Consider the following 27,319-nt stretch of genomic DNA (forward strand, 5'->3'; position numbering starts at 1 on the left):
ATAGTATATAAGTGTATGGTGTATAATATTTGGGACACAACTATGGACATGAAGAAAGGTGATATTTATGTAGTACACACACTGTGCTGTGCACACGGCATGGCATGGTTAAAGTGTACAAAGGTAACTGCATTGTACAGGTTCCTAACCCTGGTCCTGGAGAACCCTCTGTCCTGCACATTTTTGTATTTTGCAGAGGTCAAGAATCATTTATTTGTTATTTGCAGTTACACAGGCACTGAAATGTGTGTGACGAGGCTCAGGTTCAGACAGTACAAGCACTTATTAGACATTAACAAACACATATTTAGACATGAATGCATGAAATGATGCTGTAGTGTAATAACGTAAATGAAAATAGTCAAATCTGTTTGGCTATTTCACTAATGCCAGGAAACAGCATATACTTCCGGTTGGTATAATACTGAAAGTGTGCCATTTGAGACGATCCTACCCTTCTAAAGTTCATACACTAGACTGCAGAGTGTATAGTGCATGATACAAGTGTATAGTGTATAATATGTCATTTGGGACACACTAGGAGTACTGAGAAGCACCCTTCGTTTTTTCGCTTGAATGAGCGCATCATCCGGGAACTTACACCGCAGTTTGTTTTTTGGGTTTTTCCCCCACACTATTTATATTACAAAATGGCGTAGAATAGTGAATAAGTGTGCGATTTGGGACGCACTACATGTGCCGTTCCTTCTTTGGGCACGCCTCCTTGGGGCGTGCGTCATGACGAAAGGTCGGACCCGGAAGTGGGAATGTGTCATCGGTGCCAGCAAAAAAAAACAAAAAAAAAAAAACCGACTGCACTTTTCAAATCCTTGAGAAGGGAGGGAGTTCGTGATCATCTGAGGGAATATCTGCAAAGAAATAAAAAAACAACAACTTTACTGCGTTAAAAAGAGGAAAACTGCACTCAAAGTGTAAATAACGGATGTGTGGACGAGCAAAGAGACTTGAGGGAAAAGTAAAGTGACTGTAACCAAGGAGACGATTGAGTTTTTCTTTTTTCTCCCAGGGACGGTGTTGAGGTTGTTATATGGAAAGGAAGTTTAATCTTCCGGCGGTATTTTCTGTCCAAAAGAGGAGATGAACATTGTTGTGGATACGCGCTTGAACGACGAAGAGACACCGTGTAAAGTTCCTACACTTGACCTGAGATAGTTCACACTTTCCGTTAGCATTAACTTTAACTCTCGGTAAGTTACAAAAACAAATCCTGCCTGCTTGTTTACAAAGTTGTACAAAACCAAATAATTATGATACAGGAAGTCAAACAGATGTATTAGTGTATATTTATGTATATTAGACATAATAACCCCTCCCTGAAGTGCTCTGGGGCTGATTTATTATTATTTCCCGAGTCAAACTGTTTAAAACGTCTCGTGTGTTGTATGCTGATTGACTTCCTCCTCTGTCAGTTCTCCTTCAAGAACCCGCACATCCCTCAAAACAACATCAGCGACATCTTTCTTTAATCTAATGGGTTCTGGGGACTTTCCTCTGCACTTTCCTCCCAGCAGGATGATGGCCCGGAGGCGGTTGGAGGGTCGCGGCGGGCTGCTGGCGGACATCCAGACCACGATACTGAGCGAGCCGCTGGATTCCCTGTTCCACATCACCGGCGAGCTCGGCAGGTCAGCGCCTTATCCTGCCCTCTTCCCTGCTAGCTCTCCAACTAGAACAAACAGTTAGAGGTCTAGCTAAAATACAATGCAGGGGAAAATATTTGTTAAAACCCAAAACAGACTAGTAGACCCGAGTCTCGGTGTTCTCGCACTAATCCTGAGTTTTTGTTGTTGTTGTTGTTGCTTCCTTCACTCTGGATTGAGGTGAATTTGGGTTCAATTAAAGGTGCACTAGACGACTTTCAAATATTTTTTTTCCATGTACACATAACCAGGAAAATATGTATAACACAATAAAAAAATATATAACGGTTTAACCCATAACCTCATGGAAAAGTGTTATATGGCTGGGGAACCCCATTTGAGAACCGACTTCCGGTATGGAATACTTGTTTGTGTTTGGATGCTCCTCCCTTTAGTCATTTTATAGACCCATAGAACGGTCTATATTTAGCTAGCATACACAAGGTTTTAGCTAAAATACAATACAGAGGAAAGTATTTTGCAAATGAATACAAATCTAATAGATGACCAACTTATTATTAATGATAATAATATTTATTTATTTATGTACATTTTCAGTAGATCCGAGTCTGTTATCTCACCAAGCCTGTTTTTTTTGTTGTTGCTTCCTTCAAGTGCACTCTGGGTTAAGGTGAATTTGGGTTAAATTAAAGGTGCAATAATCGATTAAACAAAATCTTGCTTGTACGGATAAACTTTTGAAATATTTAAAACACGATAAAAAAACAATAGTTTAAATCATGACCTCTGAACAAAAGTACAGTGTGTCCCAAAAGTCTCCATACATCATACACAAGGGATTATGTTTGCCCTGCACCACGCCGGTCGTGCCTTCGTCAGTGGATGTCGGGCCACTTCTCGTCAACACTTCCAGTCTTTTTGAATTTGTCAATCGTTTGCCAACTGTGTCGTGTGATGATCTTGCCATATTTCTTGTTAAACTCCACCGCAACCTTTCCGATCCAGCCATGAGAATGATTTCAATACATTCTTCTTTTGTCAAAGGCATTCCTAAAGGCCATCTAAAAAATAAAAAAAAGTAATAATAAACTAAGTATGAAAATTTTTTGAAAACATTTTGTGAAAATGTGTTAATTTCCTCTCTGTGTGGAGACTTTTGGGACACGTTATATAGCGTAGCTGAGAAAACCCATTTGGAAAACTTATTTCTGGTCCAGTATGTTTCTTTGTGTTTTTGTTTGTGTTTTTATTGTGTTCCTCCCATTAGTCATTTTATAGACGCTGTACTGGCCGCTGTAAATCCTGGGGGCGGAGCTTAGTGAACATGGGTGGGAATTTGGATGGTGGTGCTGGTGGTGTTGGATTGAAGCAGTTAAAAAAGTAATTCAAAGGTCTAACCCACCCACAGAGAGCTGATAATGGGAAAAAAAGGCGACTCTCCCCTAAGGCACCTTTAAATTTTCAACGCGTTAACATTAGACATTGTTACAAAACTGTTTTACAGAAATATGGATGTAGATTCATGTTTAGTTCCCTTACAAGCAAGAGACAGAAGGTGAAAATGGTGAGGAGAAACTCAGTGAGACAACATGAAGAGAGGAACCAGACTCAAATTAAAACCTCTTCTTGGTGACACCAGATAGAGGCATTATATCATAAATCATTACGCTTCAACTACCGTATACTATAAAGTCTTTATGATTACTCCAGCTCTTCTGCAGTATCCTGGTGAGATTAATCACTGAAGAAAGTGTGTGATTTGGGCGTAAACTGGTTTAGGGAAGTGAAACTCTTTAGTGTATCCACGTCAGACCATCCACAGGAGCAGATAGTGCATAAAAAGTGCAGGAGTGGTACGAAGATGAGAGAGTCAGGCAGGTCCGGAGGGTGAGAGGTCGTGTCAGGATCACATCAAATGCAACTTCGGAAACAGTTTAGTTCCCAGAGTTGCCGAATTGTGAATAACCTTTACCCTTTACACCTACATTAGAGTTACCTGTTGGTTACATTATGTACATCTTTACCCTAGTGGTAAATGTTAATAAGATACGAACTTTGATTAACACAAATAATTAGCCATCTGGAAGTAACCATATAAAAACAGGACAAATTGAGGAGCCCTTGAAGGCATCATTATTTCATTTTAGATATCACAGTATGTCAGATACTTCTCACTGAACTGTTTTCTGGAGAGTGGAAACCGATCTCAAGCTCCAGACTTCAAAGTTTTATTAAGCGTTTGAGGATAATCATACGACACAAACCTGTAATTATTGTAGCTTATATGAACAGCTTGTCTGTGTTCATTGTACAAGCTGTTATTATAGTGGCTTTGTGGACGAGCACCAACAAAAACAACGTGGCATTACTTGATGATCATTTTTAAAAGTTTAACTGCGCTTTAGAAACAACGGCGTTGTTTTGTCTTTGTTTAAGTGCTGTATGTAGTAAGACTAGGTTCGGCTGAGCTATTTTTAGTGTAGAGGTGTTGGGGGCTCAGGATGATGTCATTCTGACACTGGTGATATTTTGGTATACCAGTATACTGTTAAAAAACCCTCTAATTTATTACTAATATTAAAATATGCGACAATATTTCCGTGTTTTAAAGAACAAGCCTGTAAGGTAAGAGTATTTCTGAAGTATATTAAAGCATACACCACAGTGCTCTTGAATTCTCCGTTCTGATTGGTCAGAAGGTGTTGATTCCTTTTCTGGAACAGCAGTGCTAACAGTAGTGGAGCTGTAAAGCAAATTACAGGTTTTTATAAACAGTTTTATATTATTTAAAATATTTATGTTGACATTGGTTAGTTGCTGTCATTTAAGAGGACTAAATCGCTTCAGGGCGTGCTGTTATTGGAAAACAATCAGCTTTTGGGTGGTGACAGTTACACCACTTTGCCTCCACCCACACTATTTTCCTAAAACAAGAAGCCCTGCCATGTTTTATCGTTTTTACGTAAAACATCCGCATTTCTATTTGTGATGTAACCCTGTAAACACTTCCCTTAAAATTTGCTCTTCCTGAAGAAACAGTTTGGCCAAAAATTAAATGTACATGTTTTCACCTATTTTACGAATGTAGTCAGTGTAGCGTCATGAGTTTTCATTCTTGGTTTTGCACTGGAGGATAATAAAGCCAATAACAATGGGATGCCTATAGCTATCAGATAAGCATTTAAAAAATACATAGCTAAATGATTACACACTCATTCGGCTCTTTAGCGCTATGCACGTCAACAATCCCATAAAACAGAAGAATAGGTCTGTATTTAAAGAAAAACGATTGAGAATCAGTTATCTTCCCAGCTGCTTCCAAATTGAAACCAGTCTTGGTGAAGTGAAACCAAACTATGTGCTAAGGAAAACAGGGCTTCAATTGTTTACATAGATGGGTGACAAATTTAAAGGAAAAACTATCACAAAGTGTGTTCGTAAGGTGTTGGACCACTATGTGCTGCCAGAACAACACCCGAGCAGCGCGTGGTAATTCAATCTGGTGACTTTGAAGGTCATAGCATGTGATTGACATCATTTTAATCATCAGTGAGCCCTGGTGTCCTGTGAATGTGATTATCCACAGATTATTCCTATAATTTCTCACACGTTTGTATATAATAGTGTCAGAAATGACTTATCAACTCACCACAGTTTGATGTAGAGGTGAGCGTGAAGGTAAAGCGATATCACCGTACTTAAGAAGACATTTGCATGCTATACAGTATGTATAAAAATTTGCTTAAAATATGATATTTATAATGTGTGTGTGTGTGTGTGTGTGTGTGTGTGTGTGTGTGTGTGTGTGTGTGTGTGTGTGTGTGTGTGTGGTCTTGCTGTGGTTTTGAGGAGGAAGGAAACTAAAGTGGGAAGCAGCACCATGAGAGCATTGTGAAAAGAGAAGTGACATGGGTACTTCTTTCTCTCTCTCTCTGTCTGTCTGTCTCTCTCTCATTGTATAACATAAGCCTAGTCTATATCGGCATTTGTTGCAGCGCAGGGAATCTTTTCTTACACAGGAAGCTCTTTTCACAGCTCATTTGTCTGTGTGTGAGTGTGTGTATGACTGTGTGACAACCTCGGTGTGATATGAGCACACAAGAATATCTAAAACGGTTGCATTTCCGAGGAGTTCTGAGCGAATGAGTTTCACACAGACTGGTTGAGCGAGGTGACTGCGTGTGTTTACCCGCTTAGCCGAGCTGTCATTAAACAGTAAACTGTAATTGGAGCATTAGCCATCTAGCCTGTGCTGTGGAGTCAGCTCCATGCAACCGTCTGATCCTTCTATCTATCATGATGTGAACAAAAGTATCTTAAGAGCTGTGTGTGTGTGTGTGTGTGTGTGTGTGTGTGTGTGTGTGTGTGTGTGTGAGACTGTGAGGGATTGATATGTTTCCGCAAAATGTAGGTTTATTCTTGTCAAGCTTGACAGGGTGCTATTAAGTGTTTAGTGATGGCAATGCTTGTGCTTGCTTTATGACCATGTGATTTGGCAACGCTGTGTCACGTGTGCAGTGGAGGAAGTCACAGATCTCCCTTCTGTTTGGACAAAATACACTGTCGGTGTACTGCTAGGCATTGACGTGTTATTTGCTATAAAACAAATCTTCCAAGCAACGTAATTATTCTCTTATTTCACTAGAGCATGGCGAGAAATGGCAGAGCGAGGTCTGTATTTACACGCGGAAGCTCAACAGCATAACTTCCCACTTTGGCATGAAGTCACACCGTGTCCTAAACCACATCAGCAAGTTTGCATGCGATATGTCCTGGAGAACTGGATGTGTGGTTTGATGCAGATATTTTGCATGAAAGTTCTATTGCTGCATAAACCCTGAGCTCAGGGGGGAAAAATATTTTTAACAAGTGAAATATTATACACAAAATATGTCTTGATTTGATTATATTTGGAGTAAGGGAAAATTTGAGTAAACTGCCAAATTACTAATTATTTCATTGCTGTACATATACGCACACACACACACACACACACACACACACACACACACACAAGCATCTACCAAACTCCGCCTGCTGACTAATTAATTGATGATTAATAATAATTAATTGAATTGATTAATGCCGTGCGCATGTGTCTCTTTCTTCAGAGGGAAGTTTGCAGTGGTGAAGAAATGCGTGGACAAGGCGACGGGTAAAGAGTTTGCGGCGAAGTTCGTGCGGAAGCGGCGGCGAGGTCGTGACTGTAGGGCCGAGGTGATCCACGAGCTGGCGGTGCTGGAGGCGGCCCGGTGCAACCCCCGCATCATCAACCTGCACGCAGCCTACGAGAACGAGCACGACATCATCCTACTGCTTGAGTAGTGAGTGTGACACCTCGCAGGTCGACTCAGACGGTCACGGCAGGGTTATCACACTGTAGCGTATATGAGGCAATAAGGACATGAATTTTAAAATTGGGCATTTTTAGAGATCAGTGCAGCATGTAACATTGAACTAGTTTTGGAGTATCTTGCATGGATAAAAAGATGACCAGTGTTTTATTTTGATGTGTGTACGCGCTCTCTCCAGTGCGGCAGGTGGTGAGATATTTGACCACTGCGTGTCTGACGAGCTGCTGTCCGAAGGCCAGATCATTCGTTTAATCCGACAGGTCCTTGAAGGCGTCCATCTGCTGCACCAGAGCAACGTCGTCCACCTTGACTTGAAGGTTTGCTAATGCTAGCTCTAACACACGGCCATGACTACAAAGATACAAATCAAGCTACATGTGAGAATAATTTAATGGCAATCTTGAACTCAACAGTTTCATTTCTCTTCTTCTGTTAGTAGCTAATTACAAGACGCTACCCGAGGAACCTTGCTGCTGCAAGAAACGAGCTAGTTAAGCCGTGTAATACGTTTTAGAGACACCACTGTCCCACTATGTTCGTTGGCAGCGAAGCTGAATATCACATGGCCAGAATCACATATGAGTATTTAACCCAGGACAAAACTCAGCATTAATCCGGGTTAACATATTCATCTTTGACATGCTCCTTGTGCTAATCCAGGCATCAACTTTCCTTCAAATCTAGTAACATGTCCCAGTTTTCAAGCATCTTTGAATTCCTGTACAGTTTGCTCTACAGGTTCAGAGACACTAAACCCCAGTTAACAGCTCTCTGCTTGTTCTATTATTGCCTAAACCTAGGCAGTAATATATAAGAGCGTGTAGCTTGCACCAGCACATGTTTGAGACACGATTTTCATCATCTTTGCAGCCTCAGAACATTCTGCTGACCAGTCTGAGTCCTCTTGGGGACATTAAGATCGTGGACTTTGGGCTGGCACGGCGGCTCGGCTCCATCGGAGAGCTGCGAGAGATCGTGGGTACACCTGAGTACGTAGGTATGTCCAGGTTTGCACGTAACATCACTGTCTCATCCTCATCACATTCATGTTCGTTACAGCTGCCTGACTCGGATCTCCAGTAGAGACACAGAATGAAAAGAAGTGCTAAATATCATTGGTTTATTAATGTCAGGATCCTAGAAAGAAAGACTCTTTATTTCCTATTTACTATGTAGCAGTAATGACTAGGAGTACAGATGTAGCACAGTGGTGCAGTACAGGATGTGGGCTAAAGGATGGCATCTTCAGTTAAGTCCCCATGAAATCAAAATGGACGTTTTGTGGCTTTGAGTATGAATATATTAGCCTTAAGGTTATCTATAAGCTAGTGTGCTCCAAAACAATGACACAATTCGCATTTAGAAGAATATATGCATTCAGAATTTACAATCTCTCTCTACCACCAATATGGATCAACAGTTTTGATGACATCATTCCGAACTTTTCTGTCCAATCAAATGCTCTTTAGAATCTGAAGTGTCCCGCCCCGACATTGTAAAAATCCATGGTACTAACAGTCAAGTACGGCTTAGCCCAGGCGGTGAGGTAAGCTAAACGCCATTGGCTATTCAAAAAGACTGCCTGTTTTGGTGGAAATTACGTCGTGTTTCAAGGCACTTCACGGTGACTTTAAAGATGGCTGTTGGTTGTATCAGCACATGAGAAGCTTTTTATAATAAAAAAACATTAACAATGTCTTAAGTGGGTCCAGTAACAATGAGTTACTTTCACCAGAGAGAAGTGAGAAACTTTCACCAGAGACTTAACAAATAAACATTTTGATCAAAGCCACTTAGTCTAAAAGCATTCACCAAATTCAATGTTTCTGTTTATATTGTAACTGATTTTGTCTTCATTTTCACCTATACACCCTGATTTATATTTGAATGTTTTATTTCTTTATCTAGCTCCAGAAATCCTGAATTATGAGCCCATCACTACAGCCACAGATCTCTGGTACGTCTATACTGTGTTTAGCTAATATGCGTGACTTGCCGAACACTTCACGTTTCATCCGTTATGCAGCATATTGTTATAGGGATTTGGAATTTTTCCTTATAGCTTGTTTATATGTATGTATGTATAAATATAAAAAATGACAATTTTATGTCATTTGATACTGTATCACCTTTATTAATAGGCACTATTTCAAAGAGGATAAAATGTTTGCCTGTCCAAATATGTCAAAAAAAAGCCAACAATTTCCATGGGGTGTACTTATTTTTTCACATGACTGACTCTCTCTCTCTCTCCCCCTCTCTCTATGTATGTATGTATGTGTGTGTGTGTGTGTGTGTGTGTGTGTGTGTGTGTGTGTGTGTGTCTGTGTCTGTGTCTATATGTATGAGTACATTTAAACAAAACTATTCTAATGTGTGAAATTAGCCATACCGAGATTATTCACAGAACATGCAAGCGACCCATAGATGTTTTTAAGACTGATATCATGCTTTATGGCTGAATATTCCAGTAATGATTAACATCTAGTCCACTGTAAACCCATAAACACATCGATTATTCTCTAAAGAAATAATTCGATGAGCCTGTGACTTTGTTGTCCCGAGCCGCACTCACGTTGTGTGTCTGTGTGGATGTCAGGAGCATCGGCGTGATCACGTACATGCTGATCACAGGAGAGTCTCCGTTTGCCGGCGAGGACAAGCAGCAAACCTTCCTGAACGTTTCACAGGTGAACGTGGACTACAGCAAGGAGGCGTTCTCCCGTGTGTCCGAGCTCGCCGTCCATTTCATCCAAAAACTGCTGGTCAAAGCACCAGAGTGAGTTCCTCTGTCTGTGTCCTCTAGAGACTCATAAAGCAGCTTTTCAGAAATTCAGATGTAGGTTTAGATCTCTAATGAGAGAGAGAGAGAGAGACACCCTGAGACCACATGAGAAAGAAACACTGAGAGGAACCAGAGATAATGGTAATGTTATTATTAACCATTACTGTATACAGGTGAAGAAAAGGAAAGGCAAACAGATGAGCACACGAATGCCTGTGATTACAGCAGCAGGTCTAAAGTACAAGTCTTCAGTATCTTGCTGAGATTAATCACTGAAGAAAGGGTGTGACTTGGGCATTAATTGTTCATGGGACGGGACATTTTTCAGCGTATCCATGTTGGACCAACCATAATGCCCAGAAGTGAGTCACAAGATCAGAACAAGTATCAGGATGAATCAGACAGGTCTTAGGGTGTATTAGAAGTGTGTCAGGATCTGGATCAGGATTTGTAATTCACTTTATAGTGAATTGACGATTCTGCACTTAACCATAGGACACAAAGTACAATTAGATCTACAGTATAAAACACAGTAAAAACTGCCCCTAAAGGTCGTTTACAGGTCAGAAAAGACAAGTAATCTAGAATAACTGGTGCTTTCATATGGCTGAGTCAAACTTTAAAAATGTCCCAACTTTGCATATTGAAAGTCTAATTAAATATGAGCTCACTTCCTGTTGTGGAAAGTTCCAGCACCTGGGCTTCCTACCCCTGACCAGTCATATCGCTATATGCAAATGTTTCAAATCCTGCCAGAATCATTGGCTCAAAAGTTCAGTAAAGCTTTAAGCTGTAAAGTTTTCTCTGTGCAGTTGTCCTGACGGTTCTGAGTGATTAATTTTTACAGATAGATTAGTTTTATTCCTGATTCAGTCCTGACATTTAATGGTGTGTTCGTGTAGTCTGTCAGTCAGAAATCACTTCTGTTCTGATTCAGTGTTCCTCAGATAGCTGGAGAGCTTAAAAAGAGACAACTAGAAATAAAATCCCCAACAATTATTCAACTACCGAAGCTGAAGGCAGATTTTTATGCACACAAATTTAAATGATTTCTTTGGTTTGATATTTTAATTACATTTTTTTTATTTGCAAACTGTTTAATATTTATGTCCATAATTGATTTTTAAAAATAATTTCTATATAACTTGTAAAGTATTTTGAGCTGCATATTATGTATGAAAGGTGCTATTATTATTATTATTATTATTATTATTATTATTATTATTGTTGTTATTATTGTTATTATTATTATTAGTAATAGTAGTATTAATAGTAGTAGTAGCAGTAACAGTAGTAGTTGCAGTAGTATCAATAATTGTAGCAGCAGTAGTAGTAGTGTTAATAGTAGTAGCAGTAGTAGTAGCCGCAATATTAATAGTATTATCAGCAGTAGTAATAGTAGCAGTATTAATAGTTGTAGTAGTAGTAATAGTAGTAGTAGTAGCAGCAGCAGCAGTAGTAGTAGTAGTAGTAGTAGTAGTAATAGTAGTAGGAGCAGCAGTAATAGTAGTAGTAATAGTAGTAGCAGCAGCAGTAATAGTAGTAGTAGTAGTAGTAGTAGTAGTAGCAGCAACAGTAATAGTAGTAGTGATAGTAGTAGTAGTAGTAGTAATAGTAGTAGGAGCAGCAGTAATAGTAGTAGTAATAGTAGTAGTAGCAGCAGCAGTAATAGTAGTAGTAGTAGCAGCAGCAGTAGTAGTAGTAGTAGTAGTAGCAGCAGTAATAGTAGTAGTAGCAGCAGTAATAGTAGTAGCAGTAGTATTAGTAGGAGTAGCAGCAGTAGTAGTAGTAGTAGTAGTATTAGTAGTAGTAGCAGTAGTATTAGTAGTAGTAGCAGCAGTAATAGTAGTAGTAGCAGTAGTAGTAGTAGCAGTAGTATTAGTAGTAATAGTAGTAGTAGCAGCAGTAATAGTAGTAGTAGCAGTAGTATTAGTAGTAACAGCAGTAATAGTAGCAGCAGCAGTAGTAGTAGTAGTAGCAGTAGTATTAGTAGTAATAGCAGCAGTAGTAGTAGTAGCAGCAGTAATAGTAGTAACAGCAGTAATAGTAGCAGCAGTAATAGTAGTAGTAGCAGCAGCAGCAGTAGTAGTAGTAGTAGCAGCAGTAATAGTAGTATTTGTATATAGAATTCAGAAATTTCTCATATGAAATTGGAAATATATCCGTATATAACGTTGGCTTCTTTGCACTCTCCTTACACAGTGTTAATTTCTGCCATGTCTTAATAACTCATATTGACTCATTTAGCACTCTCCTGTATGAGTTACACTATATGGCCAAAAGTTTGTGGAACGCTCATGTAGCTGAATGAACACAAATCCCCACAGCCACGCTCCAAAATCTAGTGGAAAGCCTTCCTAGAAGAGTGGCACTTATTATAACAGCAAATCTGGAATGGGATGTTCAACAAGCACGTAAGGGTGTGATGGTCAGGTGTCCGCAAACTTTTGGCCCTTTGTATATTCTTTCTCATCAAACAGTCAGCCTTCTGCATTAAATCATTCCGTGCCCTGTCTCTCCTCCTCTGTCTGGTGAATACAGAGACCGGCCGAGCGCCGCAGACTGTCTGAGTCACCCGTGGCTGTGGCAGCAGTACCTGGGGGTCGAACTCTCTCCCCCTCCAGCAACCCCACGTGTCCCACGAGAGCGCAGCAGCGGTGTCAAGTGGGCATCTGCTCCCGAGGACCTTGAGGACAAAGAGAACATTCTGGATTCGCCGCAGTCTAAGAGGTTCCGCTTCGAAGATGACGCACAGGCCGCGAGGGACAGCAGCATCTGAAACACACCCTGTAATCACATTCCCGTTTTGATCAGGGCAAGATTTTCCATCCAAATCCTCTGAATTACTTTTGGGACCAGACCAAAGATGATTTGCTAATGCCAGAGCGAATTCCTGCTGCACAATAACATGTATAATGAGGTTTCTGTAACTAAATCACTGTCTTCTTCTTTCATCTCAGATATCCGAGCAGCTCTTTTTCTCTCGTATGTGGTTTTATTGTATGTGTTTGTGTTTTTAATTTGCTCCATTATCTATGTTTTTCTTTTTGAATATTTATTTGATACTGAGTTCCAGTAAGGTGTGTTATTTTAAAGTAGGAAAAATAAGAAAACAAGGCCAATGGTTCCTCTAAACCAGCAATGTTTTAATAGTAGGGGTGTTTGGTTTATTTTTTTTGATTAATTGTCGGTCTCATTAATTGTGATCACTTTTTGCTGCTCCAAATCACAATATGCTGGACTGCAGGGGAAACTAGAATGAGGTTCTTATAAATAAACAAGGCATTGGTTTGTTGGGCTCGTTGTATTTAGTAATGGCAAAGATTAATGATAGTGATGTTATTATTTCTGCCAACAGTGCTCTGTGTGTGTGTGTGTGTGTGTGTGTGTGTGTGTGTGTGTGTGTGTGTGTGTGTGTGTGTGTGTGTGTGTGTTTTTTTGTTTTTTTTTGCTCTGTTTCGGGCATGTTTCTCAATTTAAGTCATACACCGCACCCTGAATTACTCAGATCTGGGTTTTTTTATTTTTTATTTTAAAGTGTGCACTTCCCCTTAGTCACAGATCTGGAGGACTGCCATAAAGTACTTAATCCCTTGACTTCTGTGTGTCTTGGTGAAATATGAAAGAAAGGAAGAGAGAAAATCTTTAAAATGCTCAGATTAAAAAAATAATTAGAAACAGATATATTTTTGTAGCTCTTATAAAAATTAGTTGCGCTTATTTTTCCTAAGCAAATGAAGGCAGGGAGGAAAAGGACAGCTGGATGGACAACTTATGTTTAAATTCTAGCACATTTTGTAATCTATGCATTCATCTGGGTTTTCAGGCTCTTTCAATTTGTCAGACCCCGGATTATCTAGTATCTTCTGCTTGGGGGACTGGGGGATTTGGAGGGGGGACGGCGACGACACAGTTTACCCATTCCATGCCTTCTTTTCTCAGGGTTAGCATCACAATTTGCCAATACAGGTTTTTTTTATGCCTTTATATACAATAGATTAAATACTTTATTCAGATCATTTGTCAGATTATTTAGCCACATAATCTGACATGTGAATGTCTGCATTCGTCTCTGTTCAGCATGCACAATGATTCTGTACTCGAAACTGGATCAAGCATACTTTTTTTTAAAAAACTTTTTTATTTTCTTTAAATAGTTCATTTTATTAAGTGTATCAGTGAAGCGAGTGTTTAAATTCCAGGTGGTGTTTGTTTAGAAGATGTGGGATGTTGATGGATATTTGTGACATGTTGGTAGTTGGAGATGAAGTGATGTTTTGAGAGAGATTGTTGTTGGGAAATAAAGAGTTAAGATATGCATAGAAGTCCACAAACACTTGGGTTGATAGTGTTAACATACAGTTTTGGCTGTAAGGAATTTTTACCAGTGGCTGTGATCTGTTGATGAGATTATACTCTCTCATCTTATCTGAGAGCTTTGAACTGGAAATGTTGGTATTTTGGGGCCTTGAATGTTGTCATGTCTCGTGTTGGTTTAAGGAAGTTTGAGGAATGTGTTTTCGTAATTGCTTTGGTCTTTCACGCTGCGGCGGAGATGTCACAAACTCACCCTCGAAAACAAAAGGGTCCTTGTCTTTAATATGGACGTGTCCTGTTTTACACACCATATGCTGGGAAACTAAACGCAAACATCTCAACTGTTGGAAGTTTTATAAAAGTGGTCAAAACTAGAAGAAAAACCTGTCCATGAACATATTCATTTTGAGATCTGAAAGTTGGTAAATGCGTGTTGAATCTGAAACAGACACCACCCGCCTCCGTTACTCACCCAACGCAATAGAGTTTCTCGTTTCTCTTCTCCAGTCAGGTCCATGCATCTCAGGGACGTCCAGTGACAAGCTCGCAGAGCTGCTAGAGGAAACATCCAGTACAGCTTGTATCATCTTTATACCTAGTGGTATAATACTAACAAGGATTTTGTTATTGCTAACCAGTAAAGATTTCTGAAATCTGTGTTGGACTGGCAGTGTGTGATCAGTTTGCAGGATGAGTTTTAGGATCAGGATGCAAGAGTTTTTAATACAGCTACAAAGAGATGTCAGCCCTGAGAACGGATATGTACAAGTGACATATGGGTTTGTGATGTTAAAAAGCCATGACAGAACAGAAATTCTGTGGGTTTCAAATAAACATAATCAAATTCTTTTCCAGTGTGTATTGTGTGTGTTTTTGTTTTAGTGAGACATAAGAGCTAGAAGTGGATGGAGGGAAGGCTTGTATTTGCCTCACCTGAATTAATTCGGGGATCGACATGTGCATTGACGTAATTTTATAAACGTGGTGAACTACATACCGCACATACAGCAGCACTGATACGGGTTCAACAAGCAACACTGTCCTCCCACTGTAATGCTATTTCTCCTCAATGCACCAGTTCGGTTGTGCATGAGCCTTTTTTTTTTTTTTTTTTTTTTTAAATCCCACAATCTCCTTCAGGTGTTTTTTTGCTTTCTGCCTGCCTGTAAAATTTTATAACGAGCCATGCTGGTTCCATTTCCCAAGCCGTAAACAAATGAGTCATGAAACACCACTGTGACCTTGCCATGATAACAGTATAAACGCTGTATAAAAAGGTATAAATGCTTTAAATTTGTGGCCTTAGTATTATAAGGTTCTGTCTCCCATTCACTCTTTACCTAGAACCTTGGATACAACACAAAAAACAGATCACCACGCTGAACAATTTAGCTAAGCGTTACTTTATTATCAAGAAAACAGAACAGAATGAACACAGAAAAACAGCTTTTTATAAACGCATGGAATGGCGACATGAAAATCAAGAAATAAGTCGAGCAGAAAAATTAGACTGCACGTGAAATATACAACACGTTCCACAGTAGTGCAAAACTAGTTCTCAGCCGGACAAACTGGAATCATTGCGGGTTAGCTGACGAATCAGAATATTTCGTCCTATGTTATGCTGAAGCTGAGTGATCGCTTAATCACAAACATAGTCAATGATTGTAAACATTAGTGTTAATGTTACACAGGAGTGGACAAATAGTAGCGTGGGCCAAGCAGAGTTTGTGTCTGGACTATTAGACAGTCTGAAAAAGAAAGAATGGTTTTAGAACTATGCATAGTAAAAATCTGAATATTTGATCATGTAATCAGTCCATACAGGAGTTTTTTTTGTGACTGTTGTGCCCAAAAATGCTAGATTTTGTGGCAGCTCTTTTCAAAATTTGTGATGCAACTTGCAGTTTTTTGTGCTTTTTTGCAGAAAACTACTTGAACTGGTAAAATTGCAATCGCACAAAACTGTCTTGTCTTTTGCAGTGAAGTTTGTTTGTAAATGAGACCTTTTGGCTGTACTCATGTTTGATGCACGTGAATTGAAGAGGGCTTTGGTTGAATGCGCGTCGTGATGACATCACAAAGCACGTCTTCGCCCCAAATCTACAGAAAATCTGCAGTAATTACGACACACTTTTACTTGCCTGCTAACAGATTTTATTATTTGTCCACCCCTGCTGTTACGCTGTGCACTTTCAGTGATAGCATTCTGCAATCTAGAATGACAGAACGTCATCTGTGGCTCATTTTTACAGTAATGATAATCTATAATTAAACTACACTGCATAACATCCGCGTAATCATGTTTCTCAGTTTAACCACATAATAATATAGAAATTATGTCTAAAATAACACAGTTAAGTGATTTGAGACACAGCTTACAGTTATGAAGCAGAAGAAGCTAACGGTGCAACCTGAGCAACAAGATATTTCCCATGTTACAGCTAACGTTTGTTCAAAATATTTTGCTTTTATCAGTCTTTGTTAGAGAAGCAGCCTGTGACCAAGATAAGAAACTGGAACTATGACTGGGAGCAAAGAAGCTTAAATACTCTCCATGTAAACGCTTTAGAAAACTCAGTGTCCAGAGGTTTGCACAAAATAGCTAACATTTAGTACTGAGAAAGTGCAGAGAAAGCTTGTAGTCAGAAAAAGCTCTAATCTGTGCCACTCAGAACTCCTCGATGACCCGGAAGTGGTTTGCGATACATGCTGGCTCGTCCTCGAAGTGGAGGTTTTGCGTGATGCGTGCACCGAGTTCTTCCAGCGTCTTAACGAAGCACTGATGCTCACGTCCCACCCACGCCCTCGCCGGGTCGCACACTTCATACGGAGTGACGTGAGCATGCACGGCCATTCCGCTAGATGCCAACTCACCCAACGCCTGCTTGTCCGTCACCCATGTGTCTCCGGTGCCTGGGTGTCCGCCATCCAGCCAGTACATGTCTGAGATGCTGGCCAGAAACTGCCTCAGCTCGGGGTCCGTGCCGGCTGACGCCAGCTCGTGTACGATCTGATTCAGCACCACGCAGCCTTTACTGAAGCCCACTAAAATGAGCGAGAAGCCTGTAGGGAGGGGAGCGGGCACTGAGGCACCTCCTAGTGGTGGCAGAGGCTCGGCGATGGCTGCTCGCTCCATGGCGTAGCCCAGGAGGGCTCGTAAGTGGCGTATGGCGCCATAGTCAGGTGAGTGTTTAGGTGCACCGAAGAGGTCACATGAAACAAAGTTGGTGTAGCAGCTGAACTTGTGCAGGTGGAGCAGTGATGGACGTACCAGCCACACGTGCCGGCCCGGGAAGCGGGCACCCAGTGCCAAAGCTACTCGCTCCAGACTGAACGAGAGCCATGGAGATGCATCAGGCTGCATAGCCATCTCTTGATGGAAGTTCTGGAAGAACAAAGAGAGAGAGAGAAATATAGTCATTAAAAAAATTAATAACAGGTTAAATAAATAAATAAATAAATAAAATATAATAAAAAACTCCAATAGCTGTTTAGTGTATTTAAAAGCTATAACGCAGGTTCTGGCTTTTAAATTGCAAATAATTCAATATAGAACAATAATGAACTTCAAAACACTTGAAAAATATTCAGGCATGATGATGATGATGATCATCATCATCATCATCATCATCAACTATTAACTCTTGAAAGCCTTGGAAGTATTACAGTATAAGGAGAGAATGTGCTGAGACACAATGATGTCATTTGTACATCAAGTAAATCATAAAATGTTCAATAAAAGTTTTAATGTCAGAGGCCAAAAGTACAATCCGAACTTCAGCTGCACAATATGGACAATATATCGCTATAGTTTCTCAGGTCCACCCACCATATACAGTATCTCACAAAAGTGAGTACACCCCTCACATTTTTGTAAATATTTGATTATATATTTTCATGTGACAACACTGAAGAAATGACACTTTGCTACAATGTAAAGTAGTGAGTGTACAGCTTGTGTAACAGAGTAAATTTGCTGTCCCCTCAAAATAACTCAACACACAGCCATTAATGTCTACACCGCTGGCAACAAAAGTGAGTACACCCCTAAGTGAAAATGTCCAAATTGGGCCCAAAGTGTCAATATTTTTTGTGGCCACCATTATTTTCCAGCACTGCCTTAACCCTCTTGGGCATGGAGTTCACCAGAGCTTCACAGGTTGCTACTGGAGTCCTCTTCCACTCCTCCATGACGACATCACGGAGCTAGTGGATGTTACAGACCTTGTGCTCCTCCACCTTCCATTTGAGGATGCCCCACAGATGCTCAATAGGGTTTAGGTCTGGAGACATGTTTGGTCAGTCCATTAGCTTCACCCTCAGCTTCTTTAGCAAGGCAGTGGTCGTCTTGGAGGTGTGTTTGGGGTCATTATCATGCTGGAATACATGCTGGGATCATGCTCTGCCTCAGTATGTCACAGTACATGTTGGCATTCATGGTTCCCTCAATGAACTGTAGCTCCATAATGCCGGCAGCACTCATGCAGACCAATTTGATGCAGTGTGAGGCATATGGTCTGAGCACTGACAGGCTGACCCCCCACCCCTTCAACCTCTGCAGCAATGCTGGCAGCCCTCATACGTCTATTTCCCAAAGACAACCTCTGGATATGACGCTGAGCACGTGCACTCAACTTCTTTGGTCGATCATGGCGAGGCCTGTTCTGAGTGGAACCTGTCCTGTTAAACCACTGTATGGTCTTGGCCACCGTGCTGCAGCTCAGTGTCAGGGTCTTGGCAATCTTCTTATAGCCTAGGCCATCTTTATGTAGAGCAACAATTCTTTTTTTCAGATCCTCAGAGTTCTTTGCCATGAGGTGCCATGTTGAACTTCCAGTGACCAGTATGAGGGAGTGTGAGAGCGATGACACCAAATTTAACACACCTGCTCCCCATTCACACCTGAGACCTTGTAACACTAACAAGTAACATGACACCGTGGAGGGGAAAATGGCTAATTGGGCCCAATTTGGACATTTTCACTTAGGGGTGTACTCACTTTTGTTGCCAGCGGTTTAGACATTATGTGTTGAGTTATTTTGAGGAGACAGCAAATTTACACTGTTACACAAGCTGTACACTCACTACATTACATTGTAGCAAAGTGTAATTTCTTCAGTGTTGTCACATTAAAAGATATAATCAAATATTTACAAAAATGTGAGGGGTGTCCTCACTTTTGTGAGATACTATATATGTTACTTCACTTTTATACAATTACTGACTGTAGCCCATCTGTTGCTCAGCTTAGTTTCTCAACCTGTTTTACTGCATCCATCAATGGAAAGGGGTCACATGTTAATTGAGTGATTCTTAGCACAGTAGTAATTCTGACATAATACTGTGTGTGGTAATGGTGTGACCATATTATACATACACTATATGACTAAATCTGGGGATGCCTGACCATCACATCCATATGTGCTTGTTGAACATCCAATTCCAAATGTATTCCCCCTTTAGAGTTATAATAAACTCCACTGTTCTGGAAAGGCTCTCCACTAGTCAGTCACAGATGTTGGGTGAGAAGGTCCAGGGTACAGCCAGTGTTCAAGTTCATCCCAAAGGTGTTCAGTGGGGTTGAGGTCAGGACTCTGTGCAGGACACTCGAGTTCTTCCACTCCAACCTTCACACACCATGTCTTCATGGAGCTCGCTTTGTGCGCAGGGGCACTGCATTGTCATGCTGGAATAGGTTTGGGCCTCTTAGTTCCAGTGAAGGGAAATTATAATGCTACAGCCTACAAGATCATTCTATAAAATTGTGTGCTTCTAACTGTTTGGGGAAGGCACATATGGGTGTAATAGTCAGGTCTCCACATACTTCTGGCCATACAGTGTCTCTTCTTGGTCACCTTGTAAGTGTTCAGAGACTGTAGCTCATTTTTCCTACTTATAGTGTGGGACTTCTACTCCCACTTATACATCTAGCCTTTCATCAGTGGATATCGTCTATATTAATGGGACTTTTGATATTAGTATTGCAAAGCACACTGTGTCAACACTGTTAAAGCTTTTATCAGGAGAACATAATCTATATCTATGGCGGCGCCGTAGGTAACATTGCCACGACACAGCTCGAGTCTCTGGTTTGCTCCTGACAGCATGTGTTTCCCCATGTCCATGTGTGTTTCTTCGACACTCCAAAAGCATTTTAGGCTACACTCGATTGCCTCTGTGAATGCATGTGTGCCCATCCAAGGTGTTTTCCCACCTTGTGCCCAGTGTTCTCAGGATAGGCTCCAGATCCACTATGATCCTGACCAGGATAAAGTGTTTATCTGAATGAATAAATTAATAATAGAATGTAGCCATCTCGGGATTTTAGTGTGTAAGTAAGTAAGTAAAACTTATTTATATTTATATAGCACATTTCACACAGCAAAGCTGACCAAAGTGCTGCACAGAATAAGGAAAGTAAAATAGAAACAGAATTAGACCAAATAAAAACAGACAATAGAAAAAATTGATTAAATTTTTTTTTAAACAATTAAAAATTTGATCAAAAAGCCTGGCAGAAGAGATATGTTTTAAGCCTATTTTTAAAAGTGGTGATAGAAGGTGCAAGGTGGATGGCCAGTGGCAGTTGATTCCATAGACGGGGGGGCAGCAACAGCAAAAGCTCTATCCCCCTTTGTTTTTAACCGGGAATGAGGGACATGCAAAAGAAACCTATCAGAAGATCTTAGACATCTGTTTGATGAATGTGGTTTAAGAAGATCCTCGAGATAGGAAGGAGCTTGATTATTAAGAGTTTTAAAAACAAACATCAGAACCTTAAACTGAATTCTAAAACGGACTGGGAGCCAGTGAAGCGATGCTAAAATTGGGGTGACACGATCAAATTTCTTTGCCCTGGTCAAGAGCCTTGCAGCTACATTCTGAACCATCTGAAGACGAGCCAGGGATGACTGAGGAAGACCCAAGTATAATGAATTACAGTAATCTAAGCGAGAAGTAATAAAAGCATGAAAATCCTTCTCCAAATCCTGGAAAGACAAAAATGTTTTGAGTTTCGAAATAATCCGTAGTTGATAAAAACTAGTCTTAACGATCGAATTTATCTGCTTGGTTAAGCATAATTCTGAGTCCAGAATGAAGCCACAGTTCCGAACCTGGGAAGAAACTGAGGGAAAGTTATTATGGAGCTCGTTAATGAGACCATCTCTCAATCTCAGGGGGCCAAAAACAATTATTTCAGTTTTGTCTTTTGTTTAGTGTGCATTGGATTGAATATTAATTTCCTGGTGTGCTGTATACTTGACTCTGCTGTTTTTTTTCTTCTTTCAGCAGAGCCAGGAAGAAGCCTTGAAAGAGTTATATAACGTAATCATGTCAGTGTCGCTGCTGTACTGAAAATGAACACCACTCAAACAGCATCCGATCCCTTTACATTGATGGTTGGAACAGAGCGATGCTGACTCATTGTACAGAGCCTGTCTTGCCAACTTGGTGGCTTTGCCACTAGATTTGGCAACTTTTTAGAACCCTTTAGTGACTTAATTAAAAAAAAAAAAAATTCCTAGCGACTAGTTTATATCTAATGTGTAAAGCCTGACTGAGTTTATGACCAATCACTAATTACCAACCTTCTCAATGACCAATCACTAATCACCATTGTTACCAATGACAAATCACTGATCAATGTTGTTTATATCAACCAATGACTGATTAAGTGATTATTATTTGTCTCACACCTGCAGTACTTCTTCATCTCAGAAATATTTTTTTTTGAGTAACAAGAGCCAGTTATTCCATCAGTAACCATTTCCTTCATGTCTATTTACCAACAGATCACTACTAATATTAATATGTAAAGTCGGTGGTGCTGTGAGGAAAGACTATAAAAAAATAAGTGACAATCTACAGCATTTTCTATTCCAATAATAAAAAAAAAATCTGTTTTCATATATCCCAATCTTCCTGACATGTGTGAAAAATGCAAACTTTCGCCCTGTAACCTGAGTCAAAAGTTTGCACTCTGTCCCAAACTGCAGAAATTTTGGAACTCTTTCTTTGAAACTATGTCTGACGTTCTTCAAATCAAATTGGATGTCTGTCCTTTAATTGCCATCTTTGGTGTTTCATCTCAGCGTCAGCCTCTGAACCATAAACAAGCTAGTGTTGTGGCGTTTGCATCGTTACTTGCTCGGCGCAGAATATCGCTGTCTTGGACCTCTCCACAACCCCGCTTTATATCAATCTGGCTTAAAGACTTAATGTTCTTTTTAAAACTTTAACAAATCAAGTACAACATCAGAGGCAGGGGTGACTCATTTTTGTGAAAATGGCAACAATTTATTACCTACTTCAATGATGTCCGCACCCTGGTGGTGGATTGAGGAGAGGTAGACAGTAAACACTAATCCTCTTTTTTTTTTTGCGTGTGTGTGTTTTCTTTGAATGTTTGTTTGTTATTGTCTTTTGTTTCCCCCTTTCTTTTGGTTTTGGCTGTGGTTGTTTTGTTGGGGTTGTTGGGTGTGGTGTTATAATGCGTAAAACGCAAATTACCAATAAAAATTCTATGATTAAAAAAGTAAATAAATAAAATATCTGTTTTCAGAAAATCATAAGCTGTTCATATGCAAATGTGTGTAATGTCTGAATGAATACCTAAATGAGTTTATGATGTCATCTGGTGACTTCTATCGCATACACGAGCTACTAGTGACTTCCTGAGCATACACGAGCTACCTTCCCCTGAAATGAGTTGGCAAAAGTGTACAGAGCAGATTCAGTAACCTACAAAGTGACCTATATGTTAGGTTTGTCTCATTAAATGTTCAGTGAGGTGTAGCTATGAGGACAGTGTGTATAATAAAGGCAGCTGAGTGGATATTCCGCTATTTTATCATCACTCCTCTAAAGAAGAACAGCTGATCAGCATGGAGCTGCCTTTACAAACACAATGTTAGTCAAGACACCCTGACAGGTTTCTGTATTCCAGCTAGACGCTCATACTGACCTGTATGTCCCCGGGGAAAAAAACGACGTGTGCATTTTCGCTGCGTGTTGCCCGTGTTTCTCTCGGCACGGGCCGCAGGAGTAAGACATCGTTAAGGCGGTGCTGCTCGTAGCCTGGTACCGCGGAGAGGCGCAGGAGACGGCCGGGGGGAGACGCCGCCCGACCCGGACCCTGGCTTCCTGAACTGCTGCTGCTCATCACCGTCACACAACACAGCGACCGAGCTGTAAAGATCCTCCACCTCCAAATCATAAATCATACAAACACAACTACACAGGAACAACGTGCAAAGCCGCTTACTAAGCAAGATTAAACACGCATGACCACTATAGCGTTACTATAGTTACCATGCTCATGTTAGACGTAATAAACCTATATATATCAAAATGACTTGTCATCTCCCAATGCTAATATTTTGCATTTAAAATTATTCAAATTAAAATGTCTAGTTCTTTTATAATAATTTTATTATTATTATTATTTTAACATCATCAACCCAAACCTCAAAATTAAATTATTTCCTATAATCTTTGCTGGGAGTTAATACACCACGCATGCGCGAATGATGACTCAGGATTGGCAGGAAAACACGGAAGTTTGTGTGCATTCCGCGGACAGACTGATCTTTAAAGCAATTCACTCATCTTCAGCTTGAACGTTGTGTCGCACCGGTGATTTGTAAATCAGCAGTCGTAAGATGCACTTTCTAAAGTGCGTCAATGCCTGAGTTACAAGTTGGACTTTGGTAACAGAGCTGTATGTAAATACACACGACATTTTAAAGCAAGTAAGCTACTAAATTCTCCCTGAGCATGTATATATATTGAGAATATTAAGAATTTTGAGAATATTCGATGTTTTGAAAACTCAATTTAAGGTGTTGTGCTTTTTTTTACGACAGTATTTGCGACAGTTGTCACTGATCATGCAAAACAAAACTCTGCTGTGGAAACAGTACTCAGAAACGTGTCTTTAGTTTGTCTTAGAAGTGACGGAATGTTAAACTGCTGTCTAACTTGCATCTTAAGTAAAAGGTAGATTAAATGATTGGGGTAAAGTTTGTCTACAGCCTATAAATTATGTGATTATATATATATATATATATATATATGTATGTATGTATGTATGTATGTGTGTGTGTGTGTGTGTGTGTGTGTGTGTGTGTGTGTGTCAGTCATGGGGTTTCTAATGGGTCACTTTGTAACTTGTTTCAAGGCATGACCTCTGCCCTGGGTCGCCGCCTGGTTGCGTGTCTTCTGAACATCTCTGAGGCTCGAGAAAGAGATGTGGTGGAGAAGGTGGCACAGGCAGCCATCAGCCACCAGCATGGTGAGCTTTAAAACTGTAGCTCCCAATCCTGGTCCACAACATATGTGTGATTTTCCTTGCTATATTGCTTGGGGGGGATGATGTTATATGAAAATAATCAACAACTGGTGGTGTGATGTGGTTCAACACAAAGCAGTATACTGTTACCACCCTGAAGATCTACCCCCCCCCCCCCCCCCACCCCACACACACACACACACACACACACACACACACACTTTCCCGCAGTAACCTGAATTGTTTTATTCTTCTGATACCACAGCAATTTGCAGACAATTAAAATTTTTAATTAATGAATAATTGACTTTTTCCTTCAAACGTTTTATAGTTACATCTAATAACATCTAATAATAAGACTAAAATACATAAAAAAACGCAAGCCCTCTTTCCTGAAGACTTTGCTATGTCCGAAAACATTACACAGATCCAGACATTGGAGGCTCCTTCCAAAAATGTTAAAGAAACATCACCGTATCAACAATGACATGTTTTAAAGTCTATAGAAATAACAACGTAATGCATTAATATACAGGTGCATTAATATAAACCTGTGATTTGCTTTGCGGCCAAACTACCGCAGAGCTGCTGTTACAGAAAATTAATCAACACCTTCTGACCAATCAAAATCAATAGCCTTGTGTAAATCCTGGTAAGACACATGTACTGCATGAAAAAAAAAATACTTCAGTATCAATTTCTTCAACTTTGGGTTAGTTTACAGTAACTATGCTTCGTGTCAGGCTGCATCACACCTGATTATCCTCAATCCTTGATTATTTTCCTATAAAAGAATGCCCCCAAATATTTTATTCCTTATGTATAAGTATATTTCTCTTTTCTTACACTGAATCTCTGTGTGAGTTATATTAGGAGGAAGACGAAAAGGTGTAACTGTCCTGAACATCTTCAGTGATCATGACTACAACCGTTCCGTTCTTACCATTGTGGCCGGCATTGAGCTAATCGGTAAAGTCCTCATCTTGTGTTTTCTATCATGCGTCTTACTATTCCCTATTGTTTTATGTGTGATTTAAATGCTACCGCCTTTGGACACTAACCTGTTGCAGTGCATTGTGGGATTCTACACTATTCTTTGGGAAATTATTTATAAATTGCTGTATATAATGAATGGGTCATGGTTTTGGATGGCTGCCATATTTTGCACACTACAGGTGAGGTGGTTCTTTCAGCGTCTGAGCGGGCATTCTCGTTGATCGACATGACGGTGCATGAAGGAATTCACCCCTGCATGGGAGCTGTGGATCTTGTACCCTTCTACCCTCTGGGAGAGGAGGTGAGCTTGGAGGATTGTGGAAAGGAAGCTCGAGGTAAGGACTGTTGCTTGTAGAATTTTGCTCCGAAGTAACTGAGAAATTTTGCAACCTAGTTGCCATCTTCCCTGCTCAGCTGTAGGCACTGCTCTGACCGAGCGAGTGCCAGGCACCAGTGCATTTTTCTTTAGCTGGGCAGATATACCACTGCATCGTGGCCTTGCACACCGGAGGAAAGAGCTGGGCTGGTTCAGGAAGGGTTCCAACACGGCCACCGTTCGGCCAGATGTTGGACCACCGCCCATTAGACGATATGGACTAACTGGTGAGAAGCAGAGTGTAATCCTGAACGCTTATGTTTCAAAAGAGTTTTCACTGTGTCATAAAGCAGCAGTGGACTGTGACCATAGGCTTTGTTGGGCCAGGACAACATTAATAACAACATAAATATTAAACATTAAACACTCCCAAAGAACCTACTTGGGAGCTTGATCATCCATGTTATATTAGTATTTTAACTATCATCAGATTCTTTCTTCTATACATTTGTCTGAAGGCAGTTATCAAGATCAGATTTATTATCAGATTCTGTATAGTGGAACAATCAAAAATCAAAACAATTTTTTCCCTAACATGAAACTTCATGAGTTTGTCTGATGAACATGTAATCACTGAATAATAATTGTAAAATATCATACTTATAGTACATGGGTCAAGGTGAAATGAAAATCTTCACCAGAATGTTGATACTTTTATTTACACTCCCACCTGCAGTCAGGAGCACCCACAAAACATGGAGGGATTTGGTTGGAAATTCCTATAAATCATGTCTATATTTATCTTTTTTAAATGAGCAAACAGGACATGAAACGATAAAGCCTCATGTGAGACACAGAACTATATTTTCTCCCTGAAGGTATTGGCGCAAGCCCTTATGTAATGAATTGCAACGTGACGATCGATACCCAGGATGTATCATTAGGGCGGGATGTAGCCGCAGCCATCCGAGAGTCCAGTCCAGGTGGAATCCCGGGGGTGCAGGTCATGGCTCTTCCTCATGAAGGTACTGTGGAAATTGCCTGCAATGTAGAAAGCGTACCAGCTCCAGCTGTTGGAGGGGAATCATGGCCAGCATTCAGAGTTGGGGAGCAGAAATTCTGCCACGCTCCAGCATCACTCATTACCACGCGGGTAGCAGAACTGGCCAGATGCCAGGGTGTGACGACACAAGGAGCAGCGCTGGTTGGGTTCACACCGCTCGAGTGTAAGAGACTGGCTGAGAGAGCGCTGTCTCAAGATATCGGAGAGTTCTGGAAGGAGCTACATGGAGTGCGCATGTAGCTGTGGAGCCTCTGCTACAGCTGATACGCTTCAAAGGCCTCGTAAAATAAACAGTTCCTGGTATTATGTACAATGTCAAAGTGTTGATCATTAATTAACTTGAGGGTTCACATAAAAATAATAGCTAAATTCTTTTATTTCACTTGAATAAACTGACCATCCATATTCCTCACACTGTCACTGAGCTTAATGAACTGCACTCACTTAGGTTAATATACAGTCCCCTCCGAAACTATTGGAATGGCAAAGCCAATTCATTTGTTTTTGCTGTAGACTGAAGACATTTGGGTTTGAGATTAAAAGATGCTGCTTCTGGAACAGACTCACTAATC

The 27,319-nt window shown here is 40.4% G+C and overlaps 3 protein-coding genes across 8 annotated transcripts; 2 read left to right on the top strand and 1 right to left on the bottom strand.

Annotated features, from left to right (window-relative positions):
- Window positions 1-736: 736 nt before the first annotated feature.
- stk17b (serine/threonine kinase 17b (apoptosis-inducing)) lies at window positions 737-14,927 on the top strand. 2 transcript variants are annotated; one of them, XM_047156189.2, is made up of 8 exons: window positions 737-1,208; window positions 1,431-1,646; window positions 6,734-6,946; window positions 7,155-7,293; window positions 7,847-7,973; window positions 8,885-8,933; window positions 9,576-9,755; window positions 12,303-14,927. In XM_047156189.2, the coding sequence occupies exons 2-8, from the start codon at window positions 1,492-1,494 to the stop codon at window positions 12,538-12,540; spliced, it is 1,101 nt and encodes a 366-aa protein (XP_047012145.1). In that variant the 5' UTR covers window positions 737-1,208; window positions 1,431-1,491; the 3' UTR covers window positions 12,541-14,927. The 2 variants fall into 2 exon arrangements, with proteins under 2 accessions (XP_047012145.1, XP_017325064.1); XM_017469575.3 differs by having other exon boundaries at window positions 740-1,208; window positions 1,530-1,646.
- A 533-nt stretch (window positions 14,928-15,460) lies between these two features.
- Window positions 15,461-23,598, bottom strand: c6h2orf69 (chromosome 6 C2orf69 homolog). The gene is made up of 2 exons (XM_017469582.3): window positions 23,047-23,598; window positions 15,461-17,466 (listed from the first exon to the last, which is right to left on the bottom strand). Exons 1-2 carry the CDS (start codon window positions 23,296-23,298, stop codon window positions 16,750-16,752), a joined length of 969 nt encoding a protein of 322 aa, XP_017325071.1. The 5' UTR covers window positions 23,299-23,598; the 3' UTR covers window positions 15,461-16,749.
- A 79-nt stretch (window positions 23,599-23,677) lies between these two features.
- ftcdnl1 (formiminotransferase cyclodeaminase N-terminal like 1) lies at window positions 23,678-27,155 on the top strand. 5 transcript variants are annotated; one of them, XM_017469576.2, is made up of 6 exons: window positions 23,678-23,833; window positions 24,262-24,375; window positions 25,246-25,341; window positions 25,548-25,703; window positions 25,783-25,971; window positions 26,563-27,155. In XM_017469576.2, the coding sequence occupies exons 2-6, from the start codon at window positions 24,264-24,266 to the stop codon at window positions 26,985-26,987; spliced, it is 978 nt and encodes a 325-aa protein (XP_017325065.1). In that variant the 5' UTR covers window positions 23,678-23,833; window positions 24,262-24,263; the 3' UTR covers window positions 26,988-27,155. The 5 variants fall into 5 exon arrangements, with proteins under 5 accessions (XP_017325065.1, XP_017325068.1, XP_017325069.1 ...); XM_017469577.3 differs by having other exon boundaries at window positions 23,689-23,829; XM_017469578.2 differs by lacking the exon at window positions 23,678-23,833 and adding an exon at window positions 23,931-24,080.
- Window positions 27,156-27,319: the final 164 nt, after the last annotated feature.

This window comes from Ictalurus punctatus, chromosome 6 (genome assembly GCF_001660625.3).
Source record: "Ictalurus punctatus breed USDA103 chromosome 6, Coco_2.0, whole genome shotgun sequence".
Taxonomy (NCBI): domain Eukaryota; kingdom Metazoa; phylum Chordata; class Actinopteri; order Siluriformes; family Ictaluridae; genus Ictalurus; species Ictalurus punctatus.